At 45.5% G+C, this 27,342-nt stretch overlaps 2 protein-coding genes across 2 annotated transcripts in view; both read left to right on the top strand.

Annotated features, from left to right (window-relative positions):
• The window catches only part of LOC131443387 (NACHT, LRR and PYD domains-containing protein 3-like), a 67,980-nt gene that overhangs the window by 30,163 nt on the left and 10,475 nt on the right, over nucleotides 1-27,342 (top strand). The gene's annotated exons all lie outside the window — the stretch shown is intronic.
• LOC131443434 (PWWP domain-containing DNA repair factor 3A-like) lies at nucleotides 4,842-7,153 on the top strand. Its single transcript, XM_058613067.1, has 6 exons — nucleotides 4,842-5,062; nucleotides 5,676-5,826; nucleotides 6,285-6,380; nucleotides 6,462-6,647; nucleotides 6,774-6,862; nucleotides 6,960-7,153. The coding sequence occupies exons 2-6, from the start codon at nucleotides 5,770-5,772 to the stop codon at nucleotides 7,084-7,086; spliced, it is 555 nt and encodes a 184-aa protein (XP_058469050.1). The 5' UTR covers nucleotides 4,842-5,062; nucleotides 5,676-5,769; the 3' UTR covers nucleotides 7,087-7,153.

Consider the following 27,342-nt stretch of genomic DNA (forward strand, 5'->3'; position numbering starts at 1 on the left):
GCTAGCAGACAAAACAGGTGCGTTTTATAAAGGCTCAAATAATTTCAACCATCCTTTATTTGACAAACATGAAAAGAGCAAGGAGCACACAAATGTGGCGCAAGCCATTGCTAATAAACACGCTAGCCGAGAAGAAATATCCAGTCGCCCACTTGCCAGATGGCGAGACAAGTTAAATGAAGAACAGCGACAAGCTCTGTTTAATATTTTTCTCCTCGCCTTCCATAAAGCTAAACACGCACGTCCCATGTCTTCCTATTCTGAGGATGTTCCTTTACTGAAGCGGCTTGGAGTAAACGTCGGAGGTGCATATCATTCACGTGAAGGGGGGACACGAATCATGCAGAGCATCGCTCACTCCATCAGCAGGGAGTTACGTGCCAAGTTGCAGTCTGCTGATTTTTGGGGGCTGCTTTTTGATGGATCTGAGGACATCACAAAAACTGAGCAGGAAATCGTTTACATTGTGTCTGTGTCCAGCAGCGGAGAATTTACCTCGGACTTTATTGGACTGATTGAATTGGGTGCTGACCGAACCGCGCAGGCCATAACAGACGGACTTGTGAGACTTTTCCAGGACACAGGCTTGGATGACTGGACAACAAAGTTGGTCGCTGTGTGCACAGACGGGGCTGCTGTCAACGTCGGTATCTACAACGGCGTTGTGCCAAAACTCCGGCGACTTGCTGCAGTTGGAGATTCCCTTGTGCACATTCTGTGCACCGCACACACACTGGAGAATTGCGCAAAAGCAGCTGATCGCAACGTTCCTTACTGTGAGTCATTTAATAGCTCTGTGGTCAAGCTGCTGCAGTTTTATTTACAAAAAGGTGGAGCAAAAAAAACTGCTGCACTGAAGAAGCTGTGTGAAGAAAATGGGATCTCCTTTGTGAAACTGGGTAAGTTTCATAATATCAGATGGTCTGCATGGAGGCATGAAACACTGTTAAAAATATCAAGACTATTGCCAGCCATTAAAATGCAACTGGCTATGAGTGATAACAGGGACTTGCAGCATATCTGCACAGAGCGTTTTCAGTGCTTTCTGTCAAACATGCTTGATATTGGCAACATTTTGAAGACCACATCCATTAGGTTTCAGAAGGAAAAGCTGACCATTGGAGAATGTAAGGATGAACTCATGGTGGCCATTGGACAGTTCACACTTCTGCTTGATGGTGAAGGCCACAGGGCACACACTGTTTGTAATGCTGATGCTGACAGAGACAAGACAAACTTACTCAGGGGGTTAATTGAAGAATTTGAAATCAGATATGACTCCCTCAAGTCATGTAATCATTTCTTAGTTTTTGATCCTTCAACATGGCCTCAGGAAATGCAAGACCTCCACAGTTTTGGAAACACAACAGTTTGCAGCATTCTCAAGAAATATGAGGCCACCTTGCAACTTGACAAAGACACCACTGTGACAGAATGGATGCGCTTAAAGCAGGCAGGAAAACGCCTGGGAGCCTCTTCTGTGTATGATTTGGTCCAAATAATAAATACAAGTAACCCAGATGCTTACTCCAACATCAACAAGGTGGTTAAGCTGTCTCTTACACTGCCTTTAAGCAGTGCAGCTTGTGAGAGGGGATTCTCACATCTCAACATAATAAAAACCAAGTACAGATCACGTCTGTCACATGCTCGTCTCTCAGCCCTGATGCACATTCACCTGTCAAAGCAGACCACAGAGACATTCGACCCAAAGCAAGCTGTTGACCTGTGGATGGAGACAGCTAATCGGAGGCTCAACCAAGGACAGGGAGGTGCATCTGCAGCGTCTTCATCATGTACCATGCAGGAAGCTGAAGCAGAGGACAGTGGGGGCGACACTGAGGAGGACAGTGAGGGAGACTGCACTTATTAAGACCACGCTACATATGGGGTGAGTACCAAACACCATCTCCTGGTACTCACCTGAGTAACTCACTGAAAAAGTTATGTGCACCCCTGCATATAGACACTTTCTTGGTGTTAAATTTAACACTGTGGGTGTTAAATCAACACTGACGTTTTTGCTGTGTACAGTGCTAAAAAGAAATCTATGATTGTTCTTATTTTCTTCAATTCAATTCAACTCTCTGTCACGACAGGGGTTTCTGAGCACTAGTGCAGACAGAGAGGGTTTTGAGAAAGTTCCACAGTTTATTGTGCACTCCGGACGAACGTCAACTTAAATTCTCAACTAAAAGAGTTTGAACATGAGCAAGCAAGGCTTGACGAGTCAGTGTCTCAACCAAAGGAGTTCCAGGAAAAGGACGCTCAAAAGTTCACAAAACAGGTAACAAAACAAGTAATCCACAGGAGGTTAGTTCCAAATAGAATTTCCCAGAGAGTGAGGTCCCCAACGCAGGAGGTAGATCCACGCCAACAGTTGATCATGTCTGAGCACTGAGGGAGAGTCTCTACTCTGCTTAAATGCTCCTCCTGGTGTCACATGGGGAGCAGGTGAATTCATTCCGGCTTGATTGCACTTGGTTGAGTCTTGGATGCACAGAATGTCTCCATCTGGTGGCTGAGCTAGAGTGGAGTCTCAGGTCTGACAGTACCCCCCTCTGACGGCCGGCTCTTGCTGGCCTAGGATGGCCAGGGTGGGCTGCATGAAAATCGTGTATGAGGGCAGGGTCCATAATGTGTCTGGCAGGAACCCAGGAGCGCTCCTCTGGTCCATAACCCTCCCAGGTATTGGACGGCTCGTCCTGCCTGTCGGGAGTCCAACAGCCGTCGGACCGTATAAACAGGTCCACCTGCGACAAAACGAGGGGGAGGGGGAGCAGGACCTGGGGGAGACAAGGGAGAAGTATTCACTTTCTTCAGCAGAGAAACATGAAACACTGGACTCACCCGAAGGGTCTTGGGAATTGCCAGCTTGAACGCAACTGCATTTATCCTTTGCGTGATACGAAAAGGCCCAATGTAGCGAGGATTGAACTTCTTAGACTCGGTCTTTAAGGGCAGATTCTTGGTGGCCAACCAGACTCTCTGGCCCACACGGAAGGAACGTCCCTGTTGTCTCTGTCTGTTGGCCTGTCTCTGGTGGCGAGTCGACATCTTGAGGAGGGTTTGTCGAGCCCTCCTCCAGGCTTGACGGCAGCGTCTCACTGACGCCTCAGCTGATGGTACTGCCACTGCCCTCTGTTGGTCAGGAAAGAGAAGAGGCTGGAATGGTGACATGCCAGTAGAGAAGGAAACAAGTTGGTTGTGTGCCATCTCTGCCCAAATGAGATTTTGACTCCATAAAGAGGGGTTTTGGGCAGTCATGCACCTCAGGTATTTCTCCAACTCCTGGTTGATCCTCTCTGTCTGGCCATTGGACTCTGGGTGATAGCCTGAGGAGAGACTAATTGAAGTGTTAAAACAGAAACGTGCCGAAAATTGTGGCCCTCGGTCTGACACAATGTCCGATGGCACCCCATGGTACCTTACCACCTCCTGCACAACCCGGTCTGCAGTCTCCTAAGCCGTCGGTAGTTTGGGCAAGGGAATGAAGTGTGCGGCCTTCGAAAAGCGATCCACAATAACCAGAATCACAGTGTTCCCTTGGGATTCTGGTAGGCCTGTAATGAAATCCATGGATATGTGGGACCATGGGCGGTGAGGGATGGGGAGTGGGTGTAGCAGCCCAGCAGGTCGCTGAGTGGACGACTTCTGACTAGAACAGGTCTGGCAGGCAGCCACAAACTCCTTGACATCAGAGGAGATTTTTGGCCACCAAAAACGTCTCTGGATGAACTCTGATGTCCGGTCAGCTCCAGGGTGGCCCACCAGTCTAGACCCATGTCCCCACTGTAAGACCTCAGATCGCATGTTATTAGGGACATACAAGCGACCCTCTGGAGTGTTTTCTGGCACAGGTTCTGAGTCAAGTGCTTGGCATACCTTTTCTTCAATGGTGATCCGGACAGGGGCCACAATGTGAGCTGGGGGAAGGATGGGTTCTGGATCACTACTGTCCTCCGAAGGATCAAACTGCCGCGACATGGCATCTGCCTTGGTGTTCTTAGAACCTGGGCGATAAGACAGTGTGAAGTGGAAACTGGTAAAAAACAAGGACCATCTAGCTTGGCGGGGGTTCAATCGCTTAGCTTCCTTGATGTATTCCAAGTTCTTGTGGTCCGTCCAGACCATGAATGGGTGTGTGGCCCCCTCTAACCACTGTCTCCACTCTTCTAGTGCCAGTTTGATGGCCAAGAACTCTCGGTTGCCAACATCGTAATTCTGTTCTGCTCTAGAGAATCGTCGCGAGAAAAAGGCGCAAGGGTGTACCGTCCTTACCGGACCTCTGGGAGAGTATAGCCCCCGCCCCTACCTCTGAGGCGTCTACCTCTACGATGAAGGACATGTCTGGGTTAGGGTGAATCAGTATGGGAGCTGTGGTAAACCTATGTTTTAGTTTCTCAAAGGCCTTCTGCGCTGCTGGGGTCCAGTTAATCTTAGACGGGCTCCCTCTAGTGAGTTCAGTGATCGGGGCTGCCACTGCACTAAAACCACGAATAATGGCGGCGCGCATGAGTGCAGCGGCTTCTCTAGCTCCTGGGGCTATGCTCAAATTAGTTGGTTTAACAGCCGACTGTAATTATTTTGCTTGTGTAGAAGAGCGTGCGAACCGACAGTTTATATACAGCCGAACAGTACTTATCGAGATTAGGAACTGTTTGGCTACAATTACAACAACAACAACAACAACAACCTCAGCTCCCGAGCTCAGAGCTAAGCTAGCTAAGCTACGGCTCGGGAGGACACCGGACAAGAGGAAGCGGCATGAGCGGAAACAGAAGCGGGGCAAGCGGGGGAGAAGGGTCTAGCTGCAGACCCGCAGACCACTCAACGAAACGCCCCTTTACTCAACGAAACGCCCCTTCACTCAACGAAACGCCCCTTTACTCAACGAAACGCCTCCTCACACTCAACGAAACACCCCCTCACACTACCCGACACTCTGATTGGCTCTCAAGAGACTGCGTCTGAAACGTGATGAAGTTTACGTTGACCGAGTATGAAGAGAGAACCCGAAAAAGTAACACGGTTAAAACACGGGAAAATAACGGAGGAAAAGGTAAGAATAGATAAAAAACACATTTAGATATTGAACACTGGATGAATAGTCATTATTTGTATCCATTATATCAATTAAGTGCGGTTTATTAACCAGTTATGTCTGCATGCTGTAACGATAGCGATTGTAACAGCAAGCAAGACGCAGCGATTTTCTCCCTTTTTTTCTTTTTTTTCCTTTTTTTCTTTTATTTATATGTATAGGTTATAACATTGAAAATATAACATTGTCTCATTTTCAACCAAGAAACGTATAAGATAAACTATATGATCTCTATATATTAGTATTTATCTGTTTTTTAATCTTTAAATGACTCTGATAAGTTGCACACAGCTTTGCTCATTTGAAAACGTGTGACCTCAGTTCTACAATTGTTAAGATAAAAGATTTGATGATGAATAATATTTTTCATGTTTAGAAATTAGAAGTTCTGTTGAATCACAGTCAACAGTGTCATTTGATTTGATTTATTTCAGTTAGCCTGCATATATTTTAGGACAGGGAAAGTCTTAAAGGCAAATGCAGTCCAGTTCATTACTACTTGATTCTGGATTAAAAATGTTTCCATGTTAAAAATACAAAATACAATTTTAATTTACATTTTCTCTTATAGAGCAACACTACGTTCAGTGAAGGAGCAGACCCTGAGCTGAGGAGATGCGACTCGGACACTTATCAGTGTCCGATCTGCACAAAAAAGGGGAGCTATGCAAAGCTTGTGTCCCATCTGCAGGGACACCAAAGGTCAATGGTGGAGTACGGTGGTAAGTCCTAAATTATCAAATATTTTTTCATTTCAACGCTGAAAGGCTTTAATTTCCCCATGAGCCTTATGTATTATTAAATGTGATGTTATTTCTGTTTGTCCTGACCATGGATAACTGTGACCATCAAACTATTCAACTCATCCATTTGAGTATCAGAAACTCAAAATAAGTAAAGTAAAGTAAACTAATGCTGGAGCCATTTCATCTATGTGTACTGTACTTCATGTGTGTAGAATCTTAAGTCAATGTGTATTTTATTTTCACTCTTGTTGAGAATTTAGATATTGAGAAAAAGTTTCAAGATTCCTGCATTTTTATAGATGCCCCTAATAATAATGATTGTTCTCAGAAGTAATGTAACAATTTGCCTAATATATCAGGGAAAGAAAATGTCTTATTCAAAGTTCTTAATCACATGTATTCAGTGTTGCATATTATGTGTAATTTAATTTTAGGAAAGGGTCCAACAAGCCCAACAGAAGCGACGCGAGGCATGTTGTCTGTTAACCAGTGTAATCACAGAGGATCAGGGCATGCTGCAACACCTTAAAGTGAGTGACAATGGCATTTAGTGTGGTGTTTGTGTATTTGTATATGAATACCCAAACTAAAATCCTATACAATTTTTATAGAACATCATCACAGGCAACACGGTGTCTCCTTGGGCCAAGAAACAGGACAGGGTCATCCTTCTTTTTGAAGATGATGAACAAGTGGACAAAGTCATGCACTTCTTGTCTGAAGTACTCGAACGTACTGAGACAGACAAGAGGTTTGCAGATCCAGTGGCATTCGTAATGGATGTACTTTTGCCAGAGGTGAGATCTCAGACACTGACACTGATTTGTAGACTACATGTTTTATGTGACTGCATATGTCTAACCCTAACCCTAACACATGGTCACTGTCTAACACAATCTTAAATCTTAATCTTCATGCCACAGGCAACAGTATACGCCCTCGGAGCTGTTCACTCCATCTCCCTGGACAAAGCCAAGGAGATGTACATGCGTGGCACAGAGTTTGACTCAAGGTAAGCCGGATAGTTTAGGTTTTCAGTTTATATCTTATTATGTATTTGAGTGTCTTTAACGACTTAATTATTTTGCTATATCATTTTGTCTTGTCAGCGAGATAACCCAGCTTGGGGAACAGCTTCAGAGCCACATTTCCTCAAAAGCGAGGCAGAAACTGGATAGCTTCCTGAGCAATTACAAGAAAGCCTTGGAGTCTGAGGAATTCCTCAGGCGCCTGTAATCCCTGGGTAGTGAATGTGTCTGCTGGATAGTCTGTTGTGTATAAAATAAAGAAAATATATCATTCATCACTTGTATTCATTACATGGATTTGAAAGTTACAACTCTACAACTTTCTGTGCAGAATCAAGGGTTTCAGTGCATTTGTTTTACTTTCATCAAAAGACCTACTGATGTCCAACTGGCTGGGTTTGATTCAGATACCAATGTTTCACATATCTTCCTGGAAATAGGTAACATCTCCTTAATGACATACTCAGCAGATCTTGTCTACTTAACTTCTGTCTACCACCACCTGGACCACACCAGCACAGAATTTTAGGAGGGTTTCTTTCAGGTTAAAAACCTGATCAAGTAGACTTTTATTAGTTCTAATTGTTGTTCTGTCCAGTTGAACAACATGTCAAACTACAGACTAATAAGACATTCAATAAATGTAGGCCTATATTAAACACACCTTTTTGTAACATACAGGTTGCCATGATGTTGGAAGTTTGCAAAAACAAATGAAATTATTCAAAGTGTGTGTTCAAAGTGGAATTTGTGATATTATATTGTATAAACATGATATTATATTGTATAAACGTGATATTATATTGTATAAACATTGTATAAACGTGATATTATATTGTATAAACGTGATAATTATATTGTATAAACGTGATAATTATATTGTATAAACGTGATATTATATTGTATAAACGTGATAATTATATTGTATAAACGTGATATTATATTGTATAAACGTGATAATTATATTGTATAAACGTGATAATTATATCACATAAACGTGATATTATATTGTATAAACGTGATAATTATATCACAAAAACGTGATACTATATTGTGTAAACGTGATGTTCAAAGAACTTTTCCAATCGGCATTTATATATTTTAGCAGTTTGGCTATAACATTTCATACTTTACAAAGTGACATTAATTATTCACAAATTTCACAGAAAGTACATTTCTGTGTTCATAAAAGTCAACACGAGTATTTATTCTTCTCTATTCCTGTCGCACACCGGGATAAAAGTCTCTTGTCAACAAGTGTCTGTGAAATACGCGTGTGTAAATAAAGTTTCAATAAAAGAAGACGTTATCACGTTAGTAAACGTCATCACGTTAGTAAACGTCATCACGTTTCAGACGCAGTCTCTTGAGAGCCAATCAGAGTGTCGTGTAGTGTGAAGGGGCGTTTCGTTGAGTGAAGGGGCGTTTCGTTGAGTAAAGGGGCGTTTCGTTGAGTGGTCTGCGGGTCTGCAGCTGGACCTACTTGAAGCGGGGAGGCCTTCTAGCTAGGCTAAAGGCTAACGCCAACAGACCACCGATCCCGTCCATGTTCCTGGCTAATGTCCGCTCAACTGGACAATAAAACGGACCTTCTTCGACTGAGGGTCTCCAGAGAGCTGGGGATTTGTGATGTATTATGCTTCACGGAAACGTGGCTTACTAACAACATGCCGGACTCAGCCTTCCAGATCGACGGCTTGCTACTCTTCCGTGCCGACCGCAACCAGCTAACGGGAAAGACCCGCAGGGGTGGACTCTGCGCCTATGTTAACAAAGGTTGGTGCACAAACTGTACTTTGGTGCAAAGCCACTGCTCCGAGGCAATAGAGCATATGACTGTTAAGTGCCGGCCACACTATCTGCCTCGGGAGTTTACGGCGGTGTTCGTCATGGTTGTTTACATCCCACCGGATGCTAAAGCTAACGATGCGCTAGCGGAGCTGCACAACAACATCAGCTCGCTACAGAACAAGCACCCGGAGGCTTTTTACGTGGTAGCTGGAGACTTCAACCACGTACACATGACAGACATCCTGCCCAAATTCCACCAGCACGTCACCATTCCAACACGGGGAGACAACACATTAGACCGTGTATACTCCAACATTCGACATGCATACAGAGCCGTGCCTCGCCCCCCCCTCGGGCTTTCCAATCACATCTCCATCATGCTGGTCCCTACTTACCAGCCACTGCGTAGACGAAACAGACCTGCACAGAGGACGATCACGGTGTGGCCCAGCGATGCCGACGCCGAACTGCAGGACTGCTTTGAGTGCACAGACTGGCATGTCTTCAGGGAAGCAGCTGATCGTCAGGGGGACATTGACCTGGAGGAGTACACGTCAGCTGTCCTGGGCTACATCAGCAAGTGCGTGGAGGACGTCACAACCACCAGGACAGTGACAACGTACCCAAACCAGAAACCCTGGCTCAACAAAGAGGTCCGGTCTCTGCTCAAGGTTAGGGATGCAGCTTTCAGGTCAGGAGATGCACTGGCTCTCAGGGCAGCCAGGAGGGAGCTGATCGCAGGGGTCAAGAGGGCAAAATCCACCTATGCTCAGAAGGTCCAGGATCACTTCTCCTCCAATGACCCACGGAGCATGTAGAGGGGCATAAAATGCATCACAGACTACAACACTCAAGATGCACAGTGCCCCCGGGACCCCTCTCTGCCCGATGCTCTGAACAGCTTCTACGCTCGCTTTGAGATTCCCAGAAGCTCTACCAGCACCAGGCTCACCCCAACACCAGGCGATGCGCCCCTCAGCGTGACCACGGCAGAGGTGAGGAATATCCTCAGGAGGATCAACCCCCGCAAAGCCGCTGGTCCCGATAACATCCCTGGGCGGGCGCTGAAAGGCTGTGCTGACCAGCTGTCGGAGGTGTTCACAGACATCTTCAACACCTCCCTCAGGCAGTCAGTTGTTCCCACCTGTCTGAAGACTGCCACCATCATCCCCATCCCCAAAGGCTCCACAGTGACAGGCCTGAATGACTATCGGCCAGTAGCTCTCACCCCGATAGTCATGAAGTGCTTCGAGAAACTGGTCAGAATGCACATCAAGGACAGCATCGACATCACTGTGGACCCCCACCAATATGCATACAGGAACAACAGATCCACAGAGGACGCCATCTCTTCTGTGGTCCACACAGCCCTCACTCACCTGGAGAGCAAAGACTCATATGTCCGCCTGCTCTTCCTCGACTTCACATCTGCTTTCAACACCATCATACCACAGACCCTGATCCATAAACTCCTTTCACTTGGACTGAGCCCCCCCCTCTGCAACTGGGTCCTGGATTTCCTGACAGACAGGCCGCAGTCAGTGAGGATTCACGACATCTCCTCCATCTCCATCACCCTCAGCACTGGCTCCCCCCAGGGCTGCGTGCTGAGCCCCCTTCTGTTCACCCTGCTCACTCATGACTGCTCACCTAAACATCCGAGCTGTCACTTTGTGAAGTTTGCTAATGACACAGCAGTGGTTGGACGCATCAGCAACAACGATGAGTCCAGCTACAGGAGGGAAGTGGAACACCTGGAGGGTTGGTGCAGGGTAAACAACCTCTGCATCAACACAAAGAAAACAAAGGAGATGATCGTGGACTTCAGGAGGAGCAGACATCCCCCCCATTCTCCCCTGCACATCGGAGGAACAGCGGTGGAAGTGGTCTCCAGCTTCAGGTACCTGGAGATCTCAAGGACGACCTCACCTGGAGCAGCAACACTTCCAGCCTGGTCCGGAAGGCACACCACTGCCTCTACTTCCTCAGGAGGCTGAGACGCGCTGGACTAGGAAGGTCAGCCCTTATCACCTTCTACAGATGTGTATTGGAGAGTGTCCTGTGCTCCTGCATCACTGTGTGGCACGGCAGCTGCTCTGCAGCAGAGAAGAAGGCTCTGCAGAGAGTGGTGAAAGCTGCACAGAGAACCGTGGGCAGCAGCCTCCCCACCATCACGGACATCTTCACCTCCAGATGCAGGAAAAGGGCCACCTGCATCATGAGAGATCCCACTCACCCGGCACACACACTGTTCACCCCCCTCCCCTCAGGCAGGAGGCTAAGGAGCATCAAGAGCAGAACTACGAGACTGAGGAACAGCTTATTCTCTGGAGCTGTCAGACTCCTGAACTCTCTGTAGCCCCCACCCCCCCCACGTACTGTACTTTGCACATGCCCCCAGTACCGTACACACCCTTGCACCAAATTCTTTTTTTGCACAGCACCTTACCTCCAGAGGTTTAAAGTTTTGATCTCTTTTAATTTATATTTTGTTAAGTTAAACTGTTGGTTCTTATTTCTTATTTCTTATTTTCTTATTCTTCTTATTGCTGGGCCGACCGGGTTCTGGAGAGACTGATTTTCGTTCTGACCTCATGTCTAATGTGTGTTGGTATGACAATAAAGAAATCTTGAATCTTGAATCTTAAATCTTCTGTAGAAGTTAGCAAACCCTAAAAAACGCTGGATCTGCTTCAGATTAGTAGGGGCAGGCCACTCAGTGATAGCCAGCACTTTACCCGGTTCCATTGAGATTCCGTCAGGATCAACACAGTATCCTAAGAAGGAAGTATTAGTGGTGTGAAACTCACTCTTCTCCAATTTGACATACAGATTGTTCCGGAGTAGTCTCTGAAGAACTTGTCTGACATGTCCGAATGGCATAACCAGGTATTCGTAATGTCCATTCGGGGTGTTGAACGCCGTTTTCCATTCATCCCCCTTACGTATGCGAATCAAATTATAGGCTTTTCTTAGATCCAGTTTTGAGAACATTTTGGCTCCCCTGAGTCTGTCAAAGGCGGCAGTCATTATAGGCAATGGATACTTATTCTTAACAGTAATCTTGTTAAGGCCCCTGTAATCAATGCATGGCCTGAGCCCCCCCATCCTTTTTGCTCACAAAGAAAAACCCAGCACCCGCAGGAGAAGTACTCGGTCTAATGAAGCCATTGCTTAAAGCTTCGTGGATGTACTCGTCCATAGCCTTAGTCTCAGGCATGGACAAGGAATAAACCCTTCCTCTAGGGGGCATAGTATCTGGCAGCAGCTCAATGGCACAATCGTAAGGGCGATGTGGGGGTAAAGTGGATGCCTTAGATTTACTGAAAACTTCAGCCAGGTCGTGGTAGGGTAAAGGGAGTTTGGAAAGATCAGGGGTGTTATGTGAGACCGTAAGAGGAAAATGCACAGGAGGATTAATGTCACATTTGGGAGATCTACGGACTGTGTTGACAGGAACGGGGTCTTGGAAGCAGGAGGTCTCGCAAGCTAGGCCCCAGTGAAGCAATTCACCCCTCCCCCATGAGAACTGTGGTTCAGAATCAGAATCAGAATCAGAATCAGAAGAGCTTTATTGCCAAGTACGATTTGCACATACAAGGAATTTGTTCTGGTGTCATTGGTGCATAACAAGCATACAAAATTTTAATATACACAGTATATAAATGTTTTTTTTTTAAAAAGATGAAAAGAGCACTACAGAAAGAGCAGTACAGCTGGGCAGAAGTGAGTAACAGTGAAATATTCACCAGGTGCAAAAGTTCACAGTAATGACGTTAATGTAACGCATAAAAAAGATGTAATGATAATGTGACATGTAGAGGCAGAGGAGGAGTGTGAGGAGTCAGAGTGTCAGGGGGGGGCTGCGGGCCTTGTTGATAAGGCTAGTAGCAGACGGGAAAAAACTGTTCTTGTGGCGTGAGGTTCTGGTCCTGATGGACCGCAGCCTCCTGCCAGAGGGGAGTGACTCAAAAAGTTTCTGACCGGGGTGGGAGGGATCAGCCATAATCTTTCCTGCACGCCTCAGAGTTCTGGAGGCGAACAGGTCCTGGAGAGATGGAAGATTGCAGCCAATCACCTTCTCTGCAGACCGAATGACACGCTGCAGTCTGCCCTTGTCCTTGGCCGTGGCAGCAGCGTACCAGATGGTGATGGAGGAGGTGAGGATGGACTCAATGATGGAGGAGTAGAAGTGCACCATCATTGTCTTTGGCAGGTTGAATTTCTTCAGCTGCCGCAGGAAGTACATCCTCTGCTGGGCTTTTTTGATGAGAGAGCTGATGTTCAGCTCCCACTTGAGGTCCTGGGAGATGATAGTTCCCAGGAAGCGAAAGGAATCCACAGTGTCAATTGTGGAGTCACAGAGGTTGATGGGTGCAGGTGAGGCTGAGTTCTTCCTGAAGTCCACAACCATCTCCACTGTCTTTAGAGCGTTGAGCTCTAGGTTGTTACGGTTGCACCAAGTGACCAGCTGTTCAACCTCCCACCTGTAGGCGGACTCGTCACCATCAGAGATGAGTCCGATGAGAGTGGTGTCGTCCGCGAACTTCAGGAGCTTGACGGACTGGTGACTGGAGGTGCAGCTGTTTGTGTACAGGGAGAAGAGCAGAGGAGAAAGAACGCAGCCCTGGGGGGATCCGGTGCTGATGACCTGTGAGTCGGAGACATGTGTTCCCAGCTTCACATGCTGCTTCCTGTCAGACAGGAAGTCAGTGATCCACCTGCAGATGGAGTCAGGCACGCTCAGCTGGGAGAGCTTCTCCTGAAGCAGAGCCGGGATGATGGTGTTGAAGGCAGAGCTGAAATCCACAAACAGGATCCTGGCGTAGGTTCCTGCAGAGTCCAGGTGCTGGAGGATGTGGTGGAGGGCCAGATTAATTGCATCGTCTACAGACCTGTTGGCTCTGTAGGCAAACTGCAGTGGGTCCAGGAGGGGGTTGGTGATGGCTTTCAGGTGTGAAAGCACAAGACGCTCAAAGGACTTCATAACCACAGAGGTCAGGGCGACGGGTCTGTAGTCATTAAGTCCTGTGGTCCTTGGCTTTTTGGGAACAGGGATTATTGTCGAGGTCTTGAAGCAGGCTGGCACGTGACATGTCTCCAATGAGGTGTTGAAAATGTCTGTGAACACTGGAGACAGCTGATCAGCGCAGTGCTTCAAGCTGGATGGGGAGACAGAATCCGGACCAGCTGCTTTCCTGGGATTCTGTTTCCTGAAGAGTTTGTTGACGTCCCTCTCGTGGATGGAAAGAGTCAACACTGAGGTGGGTGGTGGGGTGGAGGGGGGGGGGACCTTTAAGGTGGGCATTGGTGGAGATGCCCAGGCCCCTGCTGAGGTGGGGGAGGTGGAGGTGAAACACTGGAGCTGGGGGTGTTGGGAGGTGTTATGGGGGATGGTTGCAGGACTGTCCCTCTGTCTTTCAAAGCGGCAGTAGAACTCGTTCAGGTCGCTGGCTAGGCGTTGGTCGTTAAAGGAGTGGGGGGCTTTAGGCTTGTAGTTGGTGATCTGCCTAAGCCCTTTCCAGACAGACGCAGAGTCGTTGGCTGAGAATTGGTGTTGGAGCTTCTCAGAGTACAGTCGTTTAGCTTCTTTCACCGCCTTGCTAAACTTGTACTTTGCCTCTTTAAGTCTGTCTTTGTCACCACTCCTGAAGGCCTCCTCCTTATCCAACCTTAACCTTCTGAGCTTGGCTGTGAACCAGGGTTTGTCGTTGTTGTAACTCACCCTGGTGCATGATGGAACACAGCAGTCCTCACAGAAGCTGATGTATGACGTCACAGCCTCTGTGTACTCATCCAGACTGTTGGTAGCAGTCCTGAATACATCCCAGTCAGTAGAGTCCAAACACGCCTGTAGATCCTCCACAGCCTCACTGGTCCACTTCTTTGATGTCCTCACTACAGGTTTGCAGAGTTTTAGTTTCTGCCTGTAAGCAGGAATCAGGTGGACCATGACGTGGTCAGAGAGTCCCAGTGCAGCACGGGGGACGGCGTGATAAGCATCCCTGACTGTGGTGTAACAGTGATCCAGAATGTTCTCCTCTCTGGTCGGGCATTTAATAAATTGTCTGTACTTGGGGAGTTCGCGAGTGAGGTTTCCTTTGTTAAAGTCACCTAGGACAATAACTAAAGAGTCCGGGTTGATCCGCTCCACACACAGTATCTGATCGGCGAGCATGCGCTGTGCCTCCTGCACGCTGGCGTGCGGTGGGATGTAAACACCGACCAGAATGAATGAAGCAAACTCACGGGGTGAATAAAAAGGCTTGCAGTTTATGATGAGAGATTCCAGGTCAGGAGAACAGTGCTGCTGGATCACTGTCACGTCGTTGCACCAGCCACTGTTGATGTAAAAACAGATTCCTCCACCTTTGGTTTTGCCGGAAAGTTCCGTGTCTCTGTCCGCTCTGTAGAGTTGGAAGCCTGCCAGCTGCAGCGCAGAGTCCGGTATTATTCCACACAGCCACGTCTCCGTGAAGCACAAAACAGCCGATGAGTAGAAGTCCCTGTTTTTCCCCAACAGCAGTTGTAATTCATCCAGTTTATTGGCCAGTGAACGCACATTAGAGAGAAATATACCCGGTAGTGCTGTGCGTAATCCGCGCTGGCGAAGACGCACAAGCGCACCGGCCCGTTTCCCTCTCCTCCGGCGTTTCACTGCGTGAACGAAGGTGAGCACACCTTTGACCATAATGTCCAAAATTTCCAGTGTGGGGAGAAGAAAAGTAGGAAATAAGTCCGCTGGTGTTGTTACCCTGATGTTCATGAGCTCTTCTCTGGTGAAAGAGCTCCGGGTATAATCGCAAAAAACGGAGTTAAAACACAAAACAAGACAAAACAACGCGCACCAACACACCGAGGCAACCATCCGCGGCGCCATCTTGATGTAAAATGGATCTGCAGCCAGGGATAGCCTAGAACAATAGGGTCGTGAGGAGTCTCAATCAAAAAAAAAAGAATCATCTCCGTGTGGGAGTCTGTCATAATCATCTTTAAAGGTTTGGTACGGTATTTTAATCTCCCTGAGCCGATGGGCCGCCCGTCAATAGCTTGGACCATAAGAGCAGTGTCACATTCCTCAAAAGGAACCTCAAGTTGCTAGGCTAATGTAATGTCTAAAAAGTTCTCTGCAGCCCCGGAGTTAATTAAAGCTGGAAGTCTCACCTTATGTTCTTGTTTCTCCCTCCAACTCAGAGAAACAGCCATTACCAGCCTTGGAGTGTGAGTAGGGGAGGTGATTGCTCCACTCACCAGGACTCCCCTTTTCTCTGGTGAGGTCTGCCTTTTCCCTGCAGTCTTGGACACTGAACGCGCAGATGGCCTGTAGTCCCACAATACAGACACCTCCCCTCACACATCCTGCTCTGTCTCTCCTCTGGAGCCAGGCGTGAACGTCCAAACTGCATGGGCTCCTCCCTCTCCGGCAATTGGGGCGTGGGCTGGCTGGGCAAAGGGCTGTCCTCTCTCCTCCCTGAAGAGAAGAAAGGTCCTCCTCGGTCTCGCTCTCGTCGCCATTCTCTCATGCGCAGATCCAAACGGGTAGCCATGGTGATGAGGCTTTCGACGGCATCTCCCCAGTCGCGACTTGCTAGCTCGTCCTTGAGTTCCTCGAAAAGGCCATTGTAGAAGGAGGTGATAAGGGCCTCTCCCTTCCACTCACTCTCGGGGCCAGAGTTCGAAACTCAATGGCGTAATCTGTCACCGAGCGGCGTCCCTGCTTGAGAGCGATGAGGCGTCGTGCAGCCTCTCTCCCCCTCACCGGATGGTCGAATACGCTCTCCAGTAGAGACAGAAAAGCCTTGCTGTCTGCGCACTCAGGTGTTTGTTGGCGCCAAATCGGAGCGACCCACTCCAAGGCCTTCCCAACCAAAAGGGCGACAATGTATGCCACCTTGGCGCGTTCTGAGGCAAATTGGTCAGGTTGGAATTCAAAAATAAGAGTGCATTGAGTCACAAAGCCCCTGCAGGTCTCTGGGGAGCCGTCAAACTTGCTGGGAGTTGGGAGATTGATACATCGCAGCTGGGTTTGAGGAGTGGCATTTCCTCCAGAGGAGGGCGTAGTTCCCTTGAGCTCAGGTGGTGTGCCCAACAGCATTTGGTCACGTAGTTGTTTCACAGCCTCCCCCATACAAATCATGTTCTGCTTCAAATGCTGGAGGAAGGCCTGTTGTTCGCTAAGCAAGGTGCCATGATTGCTTAGCATTCTCTGGAGCCTTTCCTCATCTGCTGTGCTCTGTACTGGCTCAGACATGCTGTCACGACAGGGGTTTCTGAGCACAAGTGCAGACAGAGAGGGTTTTGAGAAAGTTCCACAGTTTATTGTGCACTCGGGACTAACGTCAACTTAAATTCTCAACTAAAAGAGTTTGAACATGAGCAAGCAAGGCTTGACGAGTCAGTGTCTCAACCAAAGGTGTTTGAGCATTCAACAAACAAAAACTTAAAGAGTCACTATCTCAACCAAAGGAGTTCCAGGAAAAGGACGCTCAAAAGTTCACAAAACAGGTAACAAAACAAGTAATCCACAGGAGGTTAGTTCCAAATAGAATTTCCCAGAGAGTGAGGTCCCCAATGCACTTGGTTGAGTCTTGGATGCGCAGAATGTCTCCATCTGGTGGCCGAGCTAGAGTGGAGTCTCAGGTCTGACACTCTCCCACACACACACTCACTCACACACACACACACACTCACACACACACACACACACACACTCACTCTCCCACACTGTGTGTGTGCGCGTGTGTGTGTGTGTGTGTGTGAGTTTACAAAGTGACACAAACTGAATGTTCCTGTTATTAAAGGCTGTTTAATGAAGTAATAAAGTGGTCGTCACAGACACTGTGTGTGTGTGTGTGTGTGTGTGCGTGTGCGTGTGCGCGTGTGTGTGTGTGTGAGTGTGTGTGCGTGCGTGTGCGTGCGTGCGTGCGTGTGTGTGTGTGTGTGTGTGTATGTCTGTCTCTGGACAGCGGGACACGTCCAGTCATGTCCCAGCATGTTGGACAGTCTTTCTAACATCTGGTAAAAGACAGAAGTTGAAAAGGGACTTCCCGCCAAATTAAAAGTCCCTTATGGCACTTTATTGTGAAGGAAATTTGTAAAATGATTTATTCTTATTTTTCAGCTTCTTAAATGTGAATATTTTACTCCACACAACAAGGAAATCAATCGATCAATAATCATTAAATCAACATTTCCAGGTTTGGGAAACAATCTTCAGCTTTTTTTCTACATTTTCTTACATTTTATGGACCAAAAAAAATACACTATATTATCACATTTATATATATATATATATATATATATATATATATATATATATATATACATATATGTATGTGTGTGGAATAATTAGATTTATTAATTCATATCATTAAATCTCAAATTTTTCTACTGATTTATATATTTTTTTAATTGGTGCATATGTTTTTGTTCTGCCTTTGGAGACTTAATAAAATAAAATAAAAGCATTCCCAAATGATGAATTGTGTCATATATGTATATAATTATTAACAGCTGTAATTATTCTTGACATTGTGTTATTGTTATCATTATCATAATAATAACAATAATAATAATAATAAAAATTAAATGTGGTTATTAAAATATTTAAGGCATATAATTCGTCATACACAGTCATTCACGTCATCTTTAAAAAGCTTCACAAATTCTGGATTCTGGATACAATTATTATTATTATTATAATTATAATCATTACTATTAACATTATGATTATTTTGTAGTAACTTCTACAGAATAAACATCATAAGCATCCAACACAAGTCACATGACCCGGAGGTTGCGAGTTAAGTCAAGTTAGAAAGACGTTTAAGGGAAACATCGCAGCCAGGGACCGTCTACAAAGTGCAGTGCCGTCAAACTTTCTGTCAACTTTACAGCGAAAAAGTGTAAAAAAATGACAGTTTGCCCACGTGTGAAGCTCCTCCCCCATCACAGGTCACAGTCATGGATGTATTATAAGAACTGTTCACATAGCCGAAAGGCATCATGGGGGTAACACTACTGCGCATGCTCATGCTCTCCACAACCCAGAAATAAACGCAGAAGTCAGAAACTTTTTTGGCATATGTGCTGGGTGAGCAACTCCATAGGAATGAACACAACCAGAGGGTCGGTGCTCTATCCAGTTCTTATAATACATCCATGATTCCAGTCCATAACTTAAAAGTATTAAAGGTATTTTCAGCTCAATTTAAGTTAGTGTCCACACACACACACACACACACACACAGATGAACAGTGGGTGTAGTTTCACTCACACTTTGGTTTTAATCTCCTGCAGAACGTTAAAGGTGAGATTTACTGTGACACTGAAGCATTTTTCTCAAACCAGACGTTTGTCGTGTTTTTGTTTTAATGAACCAAAGTATCAAAAACAAAAGGATGGAAGAAGACGTTGCAGTTTATTCACAGACACACGCAGACGCCTGCGTCTCTTTAACCGTGTGAGAGCGGGCGATGGGTAAACGAGCCTCTGTCTGCACTTAAATAAAAACAAACAACACGTTTCCTCGTCTGCAGGGCGTGACAGACACACACACACACACACACACACCAGAGTCAGACGAGTTAAAGACGCCTTGCTGCCGACGCCACATTTATCAACTGATTGTTTTGCAAATCGATGGGATAGCTTTCATTTATTTCCTGCATGGCCAATTGTATAGAATTGATATAATTTCAAGGATTCAAGGATTCAAGAGGATTCAAGAGGTTTATTGTCATATGTTCAGTTAAGACAGACGTCACACTGCACAATGAAATTCTTACTTTGCACATTTCCCTGGTCACACGAAAAAAATGAAATAAAAATATATATATAACTTAACAAGTTAAAAATGTACAGACTAAAAAAAACCAAAACTAAAATTAAAATTAAAAATGGAATCTTAGAACAGATCCAAGGACAATATTGCACGATTGATTATAGGAATCATTTAAGCCTGTCATTTTTACATGCTGTATTTGTGCTACTTCTGTGTTTGGTCCCAGATGCTATATGTTGAATTGTTGTATTTTCATCTTATTTTATGTAAAGCTAAAATGTGCTATATAAAGTTGCCTTGCCTACATCTTTGATAATAATAGGCTACATTTAATCAAAGTATTTTACATGACTCATCACATTTATCATACAATTGATGGTAGATTATTAGATGAAGAAATGCAATGTTGGTTATCATTCTATAGGAAATAATCATATGACAGATCTATTGATTGTAAAAAAGTTATTATTTATGTAGAATCATTTTAGCAAATCAAGCAATTCAATGGAGACAAGGACCCCTATTACAGTAAGTGAATGCAGGTGACAGCAAATCAATCATCTAATTGTGGTTTGGTGTACACATTTAATATTTTATTTTCAATGCCTCAATTTCCTTTTATTATATTTTTTTGCTAATTAGTTTAATTTTGTATTTATTTGTGTCTTATTTTTTATTATATTTTATTTTGGTGATAGTGTTCTTTAATGTACTTATAGATAATATATAATTATTAGTGTAAATCATTTCTTTAATACATTTTATTATATATTTTATGTTTCACATTTTATTTTATCATTCCATGACAGTTGTGTGTCTCTGTTTCTGTCTATTGGACTTTCTTTGATCATAGATGGTGCTAAGCTTCACTTTTAGCCTGCTACAGACCAGGTTTGCCCGGCAGCATAAGTTACCATGGTTACTTGGCTGGCATTCACATTAGCCACCTTGGTGGAACAGGGTTGAGGCTCAGATTGATGGAACAGAAACCTGAGCCCATTTATGGCTTAGCCATGGTTGAGGCTTAGCCAGAGTCATAGTTTCCATGGTTACTGAGTTGGGGCTAATCTCAGCCTCTTTGATGGAACGGAACTCTCACTCCTATTAGCCAGACTTGGCCATTTAAGCTTGGCTTTGCCTTTAGCCTGCTTGATGGAATACCCCCCTGAGCATGAACCAACAGGCCATCACCCCACGGCCCTCGGCGGGGACCGGGGCAACGTGACAACGTTGGTTCCATCCGAAAAGGTGCAGAAATGACGAGGGCAATAAATAGATCAAGACCAACCTCCCCAGGGAAAGATAAGATATGCAATATAATGCTAAAACAACTAGGGGAGAGAGCATTATTAAAGTTGCTGCTATTGTACAACAAGGTATGGAAAGAGGGAAGATTACCAAGTGCCTGGAAAGAAGCAGTAGTGGTCCCCATAAGAAATACAATGGATGCAGTGATAAGGCTAGAGACAGAGATAAGAAAGGCACAGGCAAATAAAGAAGCAGTAGTGGCAGTGTTTTTTGATATTGAGAAAGCATATGATATGATGTGGAAGGAAGGATTATTAATAAAGCTGTGCAAGATGGGTATAAGAGGAAGGGTGTACAACTGGATTAAGTAGAGAATGGGACCCCTCAAGGGAGTGTGATTAGCCCTTTACTCTTTACAGTAATGATCAATGACGTGTTCTCAAAAGTACCAGAGGAGATAGGTAGGTCACTCTTTGCGGATGATGGGGCCTTGTGGAAAAGAGGAAGGAATGTGGCATATGTTGTGGGCAAAGTACAAGGGGCTATTGATGAGGTGGTGGAGTGGGGCTATGACTGGGGATGCCAGTTCTCAGTGGAAAAAAACCTAGACAGTGTATTTTAGCAGGAAACGAAGAGAGGAAGGAATGAAACTGAAAATGTACGGGAATGAGCTGCAAAGAGTTGGAACATTTACATTTGTGGGTGTAGTGTTTGACTCACAGTTAACATGGGCAGGGCATATTGGTAGAATAGAAGAGAAATGCAAAAAAGTGATCAATGTGTTGCGATGGTTGACAGGTAGGAGTTGGGGAGCTAGTTGCTCGCCACTGAAAAGAGTGTCTGTGGCTTTAATACCATCAGTGTTTGATTATGGCAGCATTGCCTATGGGTCAGCTGCTAGATCAAGGCTTAAGAAGCTGGATGTGATTCAGGCACAGGCGCTGAGAGTCTGCAGTCGGGCTGTTAAGACAACGCCAGTACCTGCGTTACAGGTAGAGATGGGAGAGGTGCCTCTGGGGCTGAGAAGGAAGCAGTTGATGGGAAATTACTGGGCGAATTTGAAGGGACACAATGATTCTCACCCGACGAAAGTGGTACTGCAGGAGTGCTGGGAGAATGGGAAGAGTCAGAGGGAAAATCAGAGGGAGAGTAGGAAAGGAATTGGCAAATGAACTGGGAGTCTTAGCGGTGAGAATAAGCCCCACAATAGTCTGTAGTCCAGCAACACCATTATGGATGCTTGAGGGCCCAAAAATAGACTGGCATCTGTTAGAAATTAAAAGAAAAGGAAAGGGTCAAATAGATTTGGTAGGTGCGTTTGAACGTCATGTAATGGGAGAGTATGGAGACTTTGTGCTGATATATACAGATGGGGCTAGGGAACCTGAAACAGGAGTGACAGGATTTGGGATGGCTGTGCCAGAGAGCAGGATTGGGCTAAGTAGGAGAACATCGAATATGTTGGGGGTCTACACGGTGGAGATGCTGGCAGTGTTGGTAGCTCTAAGATGGGTGGAAGAGGCCAGACACAACAGGGTACTGATTTGCTCAGATTCCTCCTCAGGACATGTTGTATGAAATATTGCAGTCAGTTACTAGAGTAATGAACAGAGGACGTCAGGTTGGATTTATGTGGGTACCAGCGCATGTAGGAGTGAGGGGGAATGAGAGGGCAGATAAATTGGCAAAGAGGGCATTAAGGAAAGAAAGAGTGGAAATGGAAGTGAGTGTTAGTAAGGCTGAGGTTAAGAGTGTCATCTGGGGGGAAAACAACCACATGTGGCAAGAGAGGTGGGATAGAGAGGGTAGAGGGAGGCATTTATATCAAATACAGAACAGTGTTAGGGTCAATAGGGTAGGTATGGGACACAGGAGAGAGGAGGTTGTGATAATGAGGTTGAGGCTAGGGCACTGTGCACTGAATAAATCACTTAAATTGGCAGGGAAACATCAGACAGGACTGTGTGAGAGGTGTCAGGAAGAGGAGGAATCTGTGGAACATGTACTTTTGAGGTGTAGGGCATATGAGGCAAATAGAGAGGTGATGAAAAATAATCTAAGGAAATTAGGGGATCAAGAATTTCATTTAAAGGGAGTAATGGAAACGAGTGAGAAATGTTAACAGGATGATTATGTAGGAGCAGCAAGTGTGCACCCTTGACGGTCTACAAATGTTGCTGGAAACTGGCAAAACAGGTTCATTAAGGAGACAATCCTTTACTAGTCTCCCATAGAAAACCACGTCACCATAGTATCACGCAGGCTTGCTGTGATGACTCCGCCCACTTTGAGGAGGCGATACGAAGTCACGGAAAACAACATGCTGATACTAAACTGAGTCGAGTTATTAGAGTAAAGTTGAGATCAGACCAGTTATTTGATCACATTCATCACATTTCCTTCAGATGAGACTTGAGAAAACTTTGGTCTGTGGTTTGTTTCCTGTTCAGCAGCAGAATCACTTCACAGACGTTCACCAGCTTCATGACGATCATTTCCTGCTTTCACAAGGTAACGAAACTAAACTCATCTCATCACACGTGACTTTGAGTGGACGTGATGTTTTTACTGTGAAACTCATGAATCTCACGTCACTGACTCTTGTTCAGTGACTGAGGTTTTTACACAGATAACACATAAAAGTACATGTGACGTGCAGCAGAAACACGGATTGAAAAAGAAATGCACTGAAAATGAAAAAGTTGTGACTTTTTGTCGACGTGATGTTTTTACTGTGAAGCTCATGAATCTCACGTCACTGATTCTGTTGTTCAGCGACTAAAATGTTTGGAAATCACTGGTTTAGAGGACATTTGTGCTTTTGGTGAAAGAGAAGTTCTGCTGGACTGAAAGATCAGATAGTGACTGATAATTTTATGTTTCCGGTGAAAACAGATTACAGCCATTGTAGGTGAAAAAAAAAGGATCCAGAGGACGAGGTCATATTTTGATAAGATTTAAGATTAAGAGACTAAAGTTAAATTAAACGTTTATCCTCAATCGTCACAATTAACGACGTCTCTTCAAAGTCCAGATGTTTAACATACATTTGTATCTATCTATTGGGCAGCTTCTTACCTGACCACCAGAGGGCGGGCTCTTCTGTTAAACCAGTGGACTCACCTGCAGTGAAGGGCTGTAAAGTGTGATGCAAACAGCGTCTTGAGGGAGTTGTGAGTCGAGCTGTGACGTTCACGAACGAGTCAAATCTTTTCAACGGCTCTTTGAAATGAACCAGTAACTGAGTGACTGACAGTCCATTATTAGCATAAACCAATGGGCTGTGCCGATTGTTCAGTCAGTCAATGAGGGTCATGTCGGCCAATTCTGTGGTTAAAAAAAGTCTTCTTGCTGACCGGCCCACATTAGGTCAATGTGGTCCACCCATGTTAGCAGAACTTGTAATGAGCGAGTTTTATTCTCCCAGCAGGTGGCGCTCTGCTGTGAATCAGATCAGGAAGAGGAAGCTCTCTAAAACCACTCTGTGTGAGGAACATGAGGGTCAGAGGTGAGATGAGGATCTCATGGATCATGTGACTCGTCTCCATGTCACAGCTCAGTGTTTTATTTACACATCATGTGTTTGTAGGAGGATCCATCAACAGAGACCAGACTCTGCTGGACCTGGACCTGGACCCAGCTGTGTGTCCATGAAGAGTGACCAGTCCATGGATGAAATTTTGAACTTCAAACGAGAACAGAGGTCAGATGATGGAGGGTGGAGGTCTTCACAGGTCAACAACTCAAATGATCCACCATGTAGCACCAGAGACACCTAATATTTGAGAATTCAGACCCAGACCCTAACAGACCCAAGACATTCTGGACCCAAGTCCCAAACAGACCCGTCCCCATTTAATCTCAGATCTGGACCCATGAAAAAATAAGAAATGTTGAATAATTGTGGAACAGTCCTGGCTCACATGCTTGGGTTTGGGTAAAGTGATCTGACTGAACATGTGGAAGTCTTAAATGTGTTAATCAGTGTAGTGTTTGACACCATCTGGGTCACACTGAACCATTTCTGACACAAACCTGTTTTCCTTGTGTCTTCTGATACTGTAGATCATTAATGAGATCAATCACAGCAGATGTTGTATTTACATGTCATGTCCTGTGTTTGTAGGAGGATCCATCAACAGGGACCCGACTCTGCCAGACCTGAACCTGGACCCAGCTGTGTGTCCATGAAGAGTGACCGGTCTATAGATCGTATTATTAACTTCAAGGATGGACAAAAACATGGTGAACTGATGTAAGAATTTCACACATAGTAACACACACTTACATGATCCTCCACCAGGGGGAGCCTGTCTAGTCCAAAACATGTTGAATCCAGAAAAACACTCTTCTTCTCTTTTGTGGACCAATGTTGTTTTTCTGTCTCCACTAAACGTCTCTGAATACGTTTCCAGCAGTAAATCTAGTCAGAGTCCGTGATTGGTGAGAGACTCATGGACAAGCCTCTCTGATTGTGTCTTTGAGACTTCACACATAACAAACACTAGAGACTCCTTCAGGGACTTTTGTCTTCAACCTGTCAAACTCATGTCATGTGAACTTGGCTGAAGAAGAATCGTAGGTGCAGCACATTAAAAACCTGGTAGAAACAAATGATTGTTTAGTAAATGACACTGAATCTTTTCTCCTCAGAGTTGATCAGCAGAGGACAGAGGTTCTCAGTGGTCAGTCTGTCCAGCAGCATGGAGCAGACCTGGACTCCATATTTAAGGTGTGTAAATGTACAAACATGACACTACTGTTAATACTGAAGCAGAGTCCTGGGGCCTCATGTATAAACCGTGCGTACGCACAAAAAGACGGCGTACGCTTGCTTTCACGCACAGACGGCATGTATAAAAATGTACTTGGCGTGGAAGTTTGCGCATCGCAACGCAAACTCTCGAGCTGCCGTGAGAATTTGCCGAGAGCTCCGCAAACTCTTGTCAGGTGGAGACGCTGCAATATTAAGCTCTGAAACTTATCCCAGTGTTTGAAAATAATATTATTAATGTGTCTACAGTGACAAACATGAATTTTCTGTGACAAACAATACTGATACACCACCTACGTTTGAACATATGTGGATAACATCAGAGAGGACACTGAAGACGAAACTGATCCTGTGAGCGAACACACACTATTATAGCAGCTCAGCCTAAAACTTCCGCTACTGAGGTTTCTAACTCCGGATAACCTGGTTGACGCGTTTTGCCTTGGCGATCGCTCTTTTGAACTTCTCAGATTGAATGTCCACGCTGTTCGTTTAGTTGCAATATTTTGGCTTTATTGCTGTGCGTTTTCTTTGCATAAGGAAATTCCATCAAACAATCAAATACAGTCATGAGAAGCGTCTCCGCGGTACAGCGGTCGAAATCCGTTTGCCCTTCCGGTTCACAAACCTGACAATGACAGTGATAATACCACCTATATACACCTGAGCTCCCCCCTCTGAGAGCACAGCGACCCCACACACACATTGAGTGAATTACACCAAACCTCATTACACAATCAAACACATTCGGCTCCTATACACCGGCCCCTAATTGTTAATGGCAGCCTGACATAACAATTCAAACACAACAAGACAGGAGCAAATAATGTGTTGATTAAAGTACAGTACAGACAAATCTATATTCCATGTACCAAACAAAGTTTCGTCACTGGCCTTTCAATAATGTTGGCCCTTGTCTGTAACCTCACGGAACGCACCAGCCCTTGTTTATCTCGAAAAACCTCCAGAACCCTGCCAAGCAGCGATGAGAGGTTCCAGGCCATAGCATCCTCTGAGAGCTTTGATTGGCTCTCTGTCAGTCTGTCTACTTCTGTTTTCAGCTGCAGATTCTCTTGCTGCAGAAGCCGATTCTTCTGAGTCTCCTGGTTTAATTCCTCCTTCTCCTTCTGACCACGCCCTTCATGCTCGTCCCATTTCTCCTCCTGCTGCACCAAAACACAATACTTGTTGTGCAGCGTCCTGTGTACATTCTCTAGTGCCCTCTGTTTGCCTTTCAACGATGCATGCTGACTGATCAGCTGCTCATACTCGTGCGCTTGCCTTTCGTGAACGCTCAGCAAGCGTTCGTGGTCACTGAGCACACTTTCTCGAGCCCGCCATGCCTCCTCACACTGTCGCTGCCACGACTCTACCTCCGTCTCCAAGGCTGTGACTTGACCTTGCAGCACAGCATTCTGGGCCGTCAGAGACACACTCTGAGAGGAGAGTGTGGAGTTCTCCACCTGCAGTTTTGCCGTTTGTGTGAATAAGCCTGAATTCTGTTCCTGTAGGGTGGTGGTGTGTCGCTGCAGTGCCACCATCTGGTTGTTAAGAGAAGTGTTCTGGTTCTCCAACTGCTTGATCTGGTCCTTCAACAGGCTGCTCTCTGTCTGCAGAGAGGCATTACTCTTCTCTACATCGATGAGATGATCTTTGATTCGCAGAAGCTCAGCAGTTGCTGACCCTTGACTCCTGTCACCTGAGAACTGCCGGGAGGTGTTTTTCTGCTCTTCCTGTTTCTGACTCAGGGCATTAACTGTCTTATGAGCAGTGGTTAGCTCGGCACGCAGTGCAACATTGAGTGCTTTGCTCTCCTGAAGCTTCTTATTAAGAGTGCAGATTTTCTCCTCCTTTATCTTTATTGACT

This window comes from Solea solea, chromosome 17 (genome assembly GCF_958295425.1).
Source record: "Solea solea chromosome 17, fSolSol10.1, whole genome shotgun sequence".
Lineage (NCBI taxonomy): Eukaryota > Metazoa > Chordata > Actinopteri > Pleuronectiformes > Soleidae > Solea > Solea solea.

Bases quoted from the DNA above. Each gene is read 5' to 3' on its own strand.
- LOC131443434 (XM_058613067.1), top strand. From the start codon at position 5,770: ATGCAAAGCTTGTGTCCCATCTGCAGGGACACCAAAGGTCAATGGTGG. The intron at 6,648-6,773 runs GTGAGATCTCAG...TTCATGCCACAG, and splicing joins TGGATGTACTTTTGCCAGAG to GCAACAGTATACGCCCTCGG. The intron at 6,863-6,959 runs GTAAGCCGGATA...TTGTCTTGTCAG, and splicing joins GGCACAGAGTTTGACTCAAG to CGAGATAACCCAGCTTGGGG.